General features: G+C 54.6%; 1 protein-coding gene across 1 annotated transcript; it reads right to left on the bottom strand.

The window, feature by feature from the left end:
- Positions 1-168: 168 nt before the first annotated feature.
- RELL2 (RELT-like 2) lies at positions 169-9,460 on the bottom strand. Its single transcript, XM_009696202.1, has 6 exons — positions 9,253-9,460; positions 7,488-7,553; positions 7,345-7,411; positions 6,833-7,021; positions 2,112-2,682; positions 169-210 (listed from the first exon to the last, which is right to left on the bottom strand). Exons 1-6 carry the CDS (start codon positions 9,458-9,460, stop codon positions 169-171), a joined length of 1,143 nt encoding a protein of 380 aa, XP_009694504.1.
- Between the last annotated feature and the right edge of the window lie 166 nt (positions 9,461-9,626).

Below are 9,626 nucleotides of genomic sequence, written 5' to 3'. Positions count from 1 at the left end.
GGGCACTTGGGCAAGAGGACTTGCCCGTGCAAGACCCCGTGTATTGGGACCCAGCCCTCCTGGAGAAAGGGTTCACCCTCTCTCCATCAGCAGGCTGTGACCCACCAGCGCACCTCAGATCCCCCCCACCTCGGACATCGCCCCAGGGATTGGGGACAAGCACTCACGTCACACGGTTGCTCCTCGGTCCTGCACCACGGCGCTGGGCTCCTGTGGGGTGGAGGAGGGATGTGGACGTCAGCGCTCCCACAGGAGCAGGGTGCTGGGGTCATGGGGCCACATCTCCGTTGGCCACAGCAGTGACCCACGGGCCAGCGGGCAGAATCCTGCTGAGGCTCTAGGAGCTGACTACAGCCCAAGCACCATCTCCCTGCCCTTCGCCATCACCTCCAGGACCCGCTGACCAGCTGCTAACAACCCTCGTGGTGGTCCCGGCTGGGGTCTAGGAGATGAGGGAGTGTCCCGGTGGTGCCAGGGCTTGGTGACAGATGTCCCAGTGAGGTCCCATCACTGTTCACCTGGGACCCCCAAAGCCTGGTGCAGGGTCCCAAGGCGAGAGCCCGGTGCCACAGAGGGGACAGAGAAAGAGGAGGAAAATCACTGTGTCCCTGGGCTTGCCCTGCACGTAACTGCTTCCCCAGGGATCAGAGGGAGCACAGCCGTTGCCCAAGGCGTAGCGGGCCATGGGAGGAAGGATGACCTGTCGCTGCCCCTCCAGGTCTCTGGAGAAGGGCTACAGCCCATCAGCTCTGTCCTGCATGGCTGCCTTGGGCTACCCTTCTCCACGAAACAGCTCAAACCTTATAGCCCAGCCACCAGAAAGCAGAGGGAGACAATAAAGACAGCAGGTTCCTACTTTTTCCTTAGCCTACGTTCAGCTGGGCACCTTTCCCTGGGCTCTCCCACACTGACCCAATCCTGCCCCATCCCACCTTCCTGCCAAGGGTGGCTGGCACGCACCGTGCCCAGCCCATGGAGCTCCAGCAGAGCCAGCCCCAGGGACCATCCCTGGCTTTGAAGCACGCCAAGATTTTTACACAGATGGTTTGCTTGCTTTTTCTTCCAAGGGCTTTGCCACGTGTGCCACGGGGAGAGCCGAGGCCAGCTTTTGGGGCTGCTCGATGCAGGCAGCCCTGATAGGGTGACCTCGCACCAGGTGCCTTCCCCCAGCCCCCTTCCATGAAAATCGTCTTTCCCCAACTGCAGAACCACGGGTGAGCGTGCAAGTAAGTGAATGTGTTGGGTGTCTGCTACCAGCACCCACAGCCTCGTTTGCTCAGCGGTGACAGTCCAGAGGCAGTGGCAGGGAGCAAATCCCCTAAATCAAGGGCCGCCGCTGGCCAAGCAAACAGTGTCCTCGCCAGTGCTGCCCTGGAGCCTCTCTAGTACCTCCAGCAAGGTGGTTGGGTGGGAAGGTTGGGAGACACCAGCGTGCTGGGAGCTCCAGCCAGGGTGGACTGTCCTCCTTTCTGACCGCAGCCAGCATCAACCCCTCTGGGGCAGGGAAGAACAACCAAGAACTATCCAGTTGGCTTCACCATTTCCTAGAGTTCAAGGCAGGAAAAGCTCCTGGAGGCATCTGTCCCTGCCTATTGCTGGCCACGTTGAGCCCCAGCACTGCAATTTTGGAGAGACCAAGCTATGTGCCGCGGCAGAGTTCCGCCAGGTCAAGGAAAAGTCATCCCAATGGACATTCCCAAAGATCCCCACCACAAAGGAAAAACACATCCCTTGCCCAAGGGGCAGCTGGCAGTGGGTCTGTAGCATCTCCCATGCAAGTCAACTGGTGACCTGCCTTTTCCCCCTGCAGTGCGGGTACTGGCAGGATGGGAATTGTCATGGTGAGTTTGCATGCCCCAGCCATTAGAAAATGGATGGGAAAATGCAATCAAAAAAAGATAAGCAGAAACAGGGTGGGCAGGACAGGGCAGGTCCCACGCCACAGTCAGCCCGGTGCAAGCCTCAGCTCGCCTGTCCCCACTGCAAAGCTCACACCGCCGTGCTTGGGCTGGTTGATCTTGTCGGCAGCAGGTCTTGGGGTGCTGTGCCACAACCCTTCAAACCATCCAGGTCAGGGGACCACGCGAGAACAAGGAAGAGGAGGAACCTACCTGCTGCCCCATGTCCTGTGTTCCGGGCTGTTTTCTGCTGCTGTCGTCTCTTCCCCACTCATCAACATGTTCCTGCAGACTCAGGCTCCCGTGAATATCTGACACTTCATCTGCCGACCCCAGTCCGGTCTCCTCCAGGCAGATACTGGCTCCTTCCTGCACCAGCTCTCCTGGGATGCTGGGACTCGACCCTCCCAACAACCGATGGCTCAGGAGCTTCCGCTGGTGGCTTCCACTCCTGGGAGCACTGCCAGCATCCTGCAGCGAGCCTGCCACGCCAGACCCCTTGCCCACCCGTTGGCTGTCACGAGTGCCGGAGCTGGCTGGTGTGTTCGGGGCTGGGGTGGTGGAGAGGCTCTGCTCCCCACCTTTGCCACTCTGGGCACCTTTCTGGACGGCTCCGTTCCGCAGGCCACCCGTGGGGACAGTCCCATTACGAGCCCGCTCCCGCTGGAGCCGGTCGCTGCTGTGCTCCAGCTCCTCTGTGCTCAGCTCCCGGCTGCCATCGGGCAAGGGACCATCCTGCTGCTCCTGGAAAGTGGGTTTCTTCCCAATGTGTGTGACACGAAACCTGGAATGGGAGGCAGGATGGATCAAAATCCTTTCCCTCCTCTCCCTCAGCTCTATTTCCAGTTTGCCTGCACTTCCAGCCTCAGATCTCCTCTCTGTCATCGACTGGTGCTGATTGCCAACCTTGCAGACCCATTCAACACCACCAGCTCCCACTCTAGCCACTGACTCCCCACTGACTTAACCCCACTTTTCCCTTCATTTTTGGTGAAACAAATAGACAGAGAAGGATGAAAAAGTTCAACCAGATGTTGGCTGGTGCAGACCCTGCCAGCTTGTCCTCCCTGCAGCAAGATGGGTCGCAGCTCTTGGAAGTGCTCCGAGATGCAACCTGGACGAACAGGAGCTTGGACAGAAACTCCGGTGTTGATTCAGAAGGTGAAATGCAAACCGGTTAGGCCTGGTGAGGAAGGGATGGCCATGCAGAGTTGCATGGACGTTGCACCCAGCGACTGACTGCCGTCGGGAGAACAAAAGCCAGAGGTTTTGGCAGACAGTGCACTCTAAGTGAGGGCAGGGACAGGGTTTCAGCAAAGCCAGCTATATTTGGGTACGGGGATCAAAGGCAGTTTTTTGGCTAAAATCTGCCAGTGTACATTTTGCACCGTCCCCTGGAGTGATGGATGGTACCTAGGTGGTTCACCAAGGTTCCACCATGTAGCAGGTAACAGCTCAGAGCTCCAGGGTAGGCAGGAGAACAGCTGCAGAAGTTGGTCTGACGCTCTCAGAGGGTGTGTTTATAATCAGAGGTGATGCAATATTGCACGTGGGGAGAAGAGAGAAGTTAGGGCTCTACCATAACTTTGGGATTTGTGAGGGGTAGTGTAAGGATAAAAGTCTGAATTGCAAGTGAGCTGGTTGTGACTAACGCCATGATTCCTCTTCATAAGCAGTGCAAGCCGCTGCTGGACCAGCAGATGGGAAATCTTTTCCAAGGTGAGCTGGTGTCCACCAGCCAAAGAATGCTGATCCCAGCACAGAGACATCCTGCAACCCCTGACCCATCCAGCGACCCCTGTGCTTGAGTCACATGTGGAGAAGCTGCAGACGGCCCTGGCTCTGCTGAGGTTCAGCTGCAAGTCAGCATCAGGGCAAAATACAATTTCAGCAGCAGAGTTGAAGCACTGCTGGGGTTGAAAGAAGAACAAGACCCAAAGGTCAAGCATGTGGCAGTACAGCCGTTCTGAAGGAAGAAGCTGAGCAGAAAGGTCCGAGAGATAAGAACAGATGCCAGATGAGATGCCAGAGATGAAGGAGACCTCCGCCAGACCAAGGACCAGGCAGCAGTCTGCAGACAGTACAGACCCCTCAGCATTGCAGTCAGAAATGCTGTTCTTGATTGGAAGGGTCAAGAAGAGAAATGTTCCAGCTCCGAACGAGGGAGGTACCCACAGGACTGCTCAGGTCAGGCCAAGCAACAGCAAATGTGACCTTTCAGGTCTATCCAGATATTTGGAGACAAAGCACCAGTGCTGTGATTCGGGAAGACCAAAGAATGTTCCAGTCCCAAAGAGGGACAGGGAGGAGGCACGAGTGGCAGGATCATTTCTTGGTAATACCATTAGGCAATGTCAGTTTGGAAGAGCTGGGAACGGATTGGAAGGGGCAGGCAGGGTTCGGACTGGAGGGGGCACAAGAGGTAACGTAACCCACCTCCGGATGGTGAGGGGAAAGGCAGGAGAGCACTGGTTGGCTGCCCAGTCGGCATCGCTGAGGCTTTTGATGACCTGATGTGGCTGATGGGGCTAAGGACGGAGGGTCAGACACGGATGCTCTGGTGGATGAGCTCTGCCACTGACAACTGTTTTAGAGAAAGTCCCAAGGTAAATGGTAAACCATTCAATAATATGAGAGTACAGATCATATAACCCTGATTACCTCAGAAGTATAATTTAGGTGTGAAAAGCCCTCAGGAGGTCTCCAGTCCAGCCTTCTCCTCAAAACTCGGCCACCTCCCACCCTCAACCAGGATGCCCAGGGCCCCATCCAGTCAGGTTTTGGAAATCTCCAAGGATGGAGATGCCTCCACTCTCTGGGCCCTATCCCAGAGCTGCACCATTCTCATAGTTTTTCCTTATGTCTTTTCTGAATTTCTCTTGCAACGTCTGGCCGTTGCCTCTTGCCCTTCCCTGTGTGTCTCTGAGAAGAATCATAGAATCACAGAATCGTTTAGGTTGGAAAGGACTCTAGCTCCACCTTCATTTAAACTTCCCCCCACACCCCTTTGAGTAGTTTTAGAGAGCAATTAGACCCCCCTTGTACTTCCTCAGGCTAAACAAACCCCGTTCCCTCAGCAGCCCCTGGTGATCTTGCTGCACCCCCACTAATCTCACTCCTTTCCACTCCTTTAGCGATGAGTCTGTGCCTACCAGCTGCGGACCAGACTCAGTCAGTGAGCTGTAGGTAATAAGGAAAGGGGTTGGACTCTCGACCACTCTGTCCAAGACAAAAGCAATAGCAAAAAAAAAAAAAAAAAAAAAGAACAAGACCTGCAGATTGCAACAGAAGTGGTGGGTTAAAGGAGCTTTTGTATGAGGATCAGTCATGAGTCAAAGTACTTGGTGCAATCAAGATATTTGTAGTAAATAAGACACAGCAAGGGCAGTCCCAGAAATATCATCCAGGATCTGAAAGAGCAAAAGGGGCAGCCTCGAAACGAGAACTAGAATTTGGAGGTAGTTTTGTACCTCATGGGTACATAGGCCCCTTAGCAGTTGGACCTCATACCAAGGAGATTCAGGAAGTGGAAACTTTTAAAATATAACCTTGGAGAAATGTAATGACTGTCCCGTGGAGAAGGCTGATGTGACATGGGATATTAACAAGGGTAAAGAGAGAAAACCAAGATTTGAAGGAAGGTGCCTTTAGGAAAGGAGACCACCTTCTCCAGCACTCAGAGGTGAGTAAGGGGAGATTTAGAAGAGCATGGACAAAGGACACAGAGGAGTGGATGGAGCTGGGCACGAGCCAGGGAATGAGATTAGCCGTGAATATGCAGTTGTGTGGAGGTCTGGTTTACCAAACACCACCACCAAGGACAGCTGACGGCAACAGGTAAAGAGGAAGCCAGAAGCTGTCAGTCTCCAGAAGGTGTGGTCTTAGCTGGAGTTCAGCATGGGGAGGTCCGGTGTGTCTCTCTTCTTCACTAGCTCCCCACAAAGCCCCCAATTCACCTCCCTACTAAGAATCCTGGTCGTGATGGTGGGAAAACCCACAGACTCTGATACCCACTCTGGCTCAACATCACCGTGAAAGGTCTCTCTGGACCACAACATACAGCTTCATCAAGGCTTAGAGCCTGAATGAAGACTTGCTCCAGGATTTGAGCACAGCAGAGCTTTCTGTTTTACCAGGGTAGCCATCCAGGGATCAGCAGTTGCCGTCACCCTGCCCCGGTCACCACTGTAGTAGGGAGCTGAGCATTGGAAGAGTTTGCTAAAGGTCTTGTACATGCTAAACGTTTCTGCTGGGGCATGGGGCAACTTGGGCAAGACTGAAGATTGCACTAAAGGTTACTGACTGCACAGAGACCGCAGGAAACTCAGGAAGGCCCTTGAGGTGAGACAAGGTGGGGACTGGAAAAGTATTTGTGGGAAGTATCAGGTACACTCCCCTATTTTTATATTCCTGCAGTGTCATCTAATTACAGTCATCACTGGAGACAACGATCTGGAGGAGCACAGACCCTCTTTCATTCTGACGGTGGTGGCTGGTAACTTGCACCTAGGACCTGCTGTCACCTCCTCCCCTTCCTAATGAGATCCCTAAAACCTGGGATCACTGCCCTTATTGGGCAGCAAGAGCCCCTAGCTGGGACAGCAGGCTTTGAAAGGACGTGGATTTGGGACTCTGCCCAGCACTGAGTCAGCAGGACAACCCAGGCCTGAGTCACCTTCCCAGAGAAGGAGGGGAGACACCGGTGTGTCATGGCCCGCCACATACCACAGGTATTTCCAGGTGCAAGAGGCACCTGGGTCCTCGGGACTCCCAGCTGCAGAGCTGCTATTGAGGCATCTAGATGGGGAAGAGCAAGAGGGTGCCTGGCATGGGCCAAGTGAGGAAGGGGAAAGCAACTGGGAAACTGAGAAGACTCCGTGATGCTTGGTCCATCAGAGCAGATGGGCCGTGTCTGGCAAGACTCGTTTAAGTACCTGCCCACTGAGAAGACGGTGGTCTCTCCAGGATGCATCCTGCCTTTGCCATCCTTGGACCGTCCTTGTCGATGCAGTGGGTGCCTTTTCCTCTTGCTGCAGTGGATGCAGGGAGCCTGTGTAGAACCCAGATGCACGGTGTGGTGATGTGGTGGGCCCCCATCCTGGCTGTTACGGTGGGGACAAAGGCTGCAATAGGAGAAGGACATGACAGGTTTTGTTATCTGAAGGAGACTTCCCAGTCTTGGTGCAGCCTCATTGCAGCAAGCCCTGAGAAGCAAAAGCTCTGGAGGGGACCTCCTGTGAGGACAGGAATGAGGAAGATCTATTCCCCTTGACAGTGGGGCGAAGCACTCATCACAACCCTTGGGAAAGCAGCACTTCTTGTTGGGAAGATGCTTTGTAACAAGCTGGAAAGGGGCTGGCTGCAAAGTCCCCAGACCAAGGTGATCTGCAAAGGCTGCTTCTCCCTTAGTCTGCAGGAGCCACAAGCTGGTACAGGCTTCCCTCACCTGGGCACTGGCACTGGGATGTCCCCTTCATTGTCCCCCAGCATCTCCTTGAGGGCCTCGGCGTTTGCTGAAAAACAGGAAAAAGGGAATGCATCAGCCAACATGGTCAGCACATCTCCAGGCCAGCCCTAGGAAATGCTCACCTTCATTTTGTATGATGCATCTCACAATCTTCTCCACAGTGTCCTCGTTCAGCTCCTCCTCTTCATCTGAAAAGAGAAAAAGAGAAAACGAGGCACTGAGGGCTGGGTTTCAGAGACTCAGCTCGCCAGTCCCTCCCCAGAAGCAGCCACATCAACAGAGAGGTTGGAGAAGCCTCGTATCCCCCACCATGCTGGGAAAGCCCTGGGGAACACAAGATCCCTCACCCTGGAAAAGAAATCGATAAAACGGCAGCCCTGTGTGCAGGGAGATGGGGTTTGTGTTGCTCCTTCAGAGCTGGGGAGCACCACAAGAAATGAGTGGGAAGCAGGTTCAAAAGCGGAGGCTCCTTGTGGGGACAGTCCAGCCCTGGAGCCGCTGGCTGCAGGATGCTGCGGGTGATAAAATTTTCCAAGGGTAAATGGGACAAGTTCACAGAAAAGAAAACCACTGGGGCCTGTTAAATATGGATAAACCATCTCTGATGGAGAAAGCCCCGGAGCTACATGCTGTTAGAAGCTTAAAAGAGTATGCTGGGGAAACTTGGCTTGATGTCTGCTCCATCGTGGTATTCACCCCCAGCATTCATCACAACCTGCTTCTGGCCACTGTTGGAGGCAGGAGGCTTGGCTGGCTGGACTTTCAGCTCAGTCTGCAGTGTTGTATGTTCCTATGAGCAAGTCAGAGCTGTGGTCTGGCAGGCACCTGCCTCAAAGAGCATGATCAAGGGCTGCCACCATGATCCTGGAAGCCCATGGAGATGTTTTCCTGGGCTGTGGCATCTCCAATGGGCAAAGCCGATCCTGGAAAGTTCAGACACTGTCTCCATGTCATGTGCAGCCAAGTCATTAAAGCCTGAGGAGCATATCCCAGGACACCTGGAAGCTCCTGCTGCATCTGTGGAGCTGGAGGAGCCACATTTCCTTCCTGTGCACGAGACATGGCAGCGGGAGGTGTTGGTCCTCCTGAGCACTTGCCGATGGCACAGGGAAGCTGAAGGAGTTATGTAGCACCATTTGGCCATTTTCAATTCAGGAAGCAGCCGGAGGAACGTGGCTTCTCCATTTCAGCAGAGACTCATGAAACCACCAAACAGAGCTTGCTTGAACCAAGCTCTAGCTTGTACCCACGCTCGATGGTACAGTGACTTCCCAATCCAGCTACCCAAGAGCGACTTACGGTGGCCTGAAGTGATGGAAAAAACCCTAAAGGTCCACTTCTAGCATGGGGCACAGATCCCAAGGAAACACCCCTATTCCTCTGGCCTGCATGAACACAACAGGGACTAGAAGAAGACATGACAAATAGCAAACACAATGCTGGCTCCGTGCTGGTCCTCTTAATGCCAAATGGGCAGACGGACAGGTTGTGCCCTGGCTGGGGGATGCTTTCCTAGTAGGGGACATGGATTATAATTCAGGCACTGGGGATTTGGCAGGTCCTGGCTGTTCATCAAAATTATCTTTTGGTGATAATGCCACTTTGGGAAGGGCCAGATGCTTGTTCCCACCTCCCTGGCACCACCAACCTTGGCCAGCCTGCAGAGCCAGCGGATCAGAGGGCTGTCCGGGCAGCACACTCCGAATCCCCAGGGAACACCATGCTGCTCTCGCCACCCCATCCCTTTTTCCCAACCCAGCAGCATGTGACGGGTAACCCTCCCAGCCCCAGCCCACATCCCAGAAGCGTGTTTAGGGACCATCAGTCCATGTTGGGTGAAAGGCAGCGCCCAAGCACCCAGTGAGCCCCCATCACCCCGGCACTCACTGGCCTGGAGCTCCGCCAGCACGTCTTTGTTATCTGGGTCAAGCTCGTCCCGGAAAGTCCGGCACCGGTAACCTTTCTTCTTCAGGACATGGCAGATCAGGAAACCCACCAGCCCCATAATGAAGAAGACGAGGACGAGGAGGAAGACCATAGACAGGCTGTGCTGGGGGTCTGACTCCCCATCATCGGTGCTGTTCTGGTCTGACATGCGGATCTAGAAGAAGGGGGAAGGCAGCTCAGAGACCCCAGTGCTCACCCCCCTACCAGGCTCCCCATGCACATCCTCTTCTTCCTCCTGTCCACCTTGGGCAAGAGCCAGCTCCCAGCTTGTGGTGGGCTGCCAAGGGCTCATCTCTCTCCCTGCAAGGTCCAGT

The sequence above is a fragment of the Cariama cristata genome, unplaced genomic scaffold (genome assembly GCF_000690535.1).
Source record: "Cariama cristata isolate BGI_N322 unplaced genomic scaffold, ASM69053v1 Scaffold30182, whole genome shotgun sequence".
NCBI lineage: Eukaryota > Metazoa > Chordata > Aves > Cariamiformes > Cariamidae > Cariama > Cariama cristata.
The sequence above is the reverse complement of the archived record's forward strand: the minus strand, read 5'-3'. Positions and strand labels throughout refer to the sequence as shown.

Excerpts from the sequence above, each read along its gene's own strand:
- RELL2 (XM_009696202.1), bottom strand. The coding sequence starts at position 9,460 with ATGTCAGACCAGAACAGCACCGATGATGGGGAGTCAGACCCCCAGCAC. Across the intron at positions 7,412-7,487 it reads ATGCATCATACAAAATGAAG|CAAACGCCGAGGCCCTCAAG; the intron begins GTGAGCATTTCC and ends CCTGTTTTTCAG. Across the intron at positions 211-2,111 it reads CACAGGACATGGGGCAGCAG|GAGCCCAGCGCCGTGGTGCA; the intron begins GTAGGTTCCTCC and ends TCCACCCCACAG.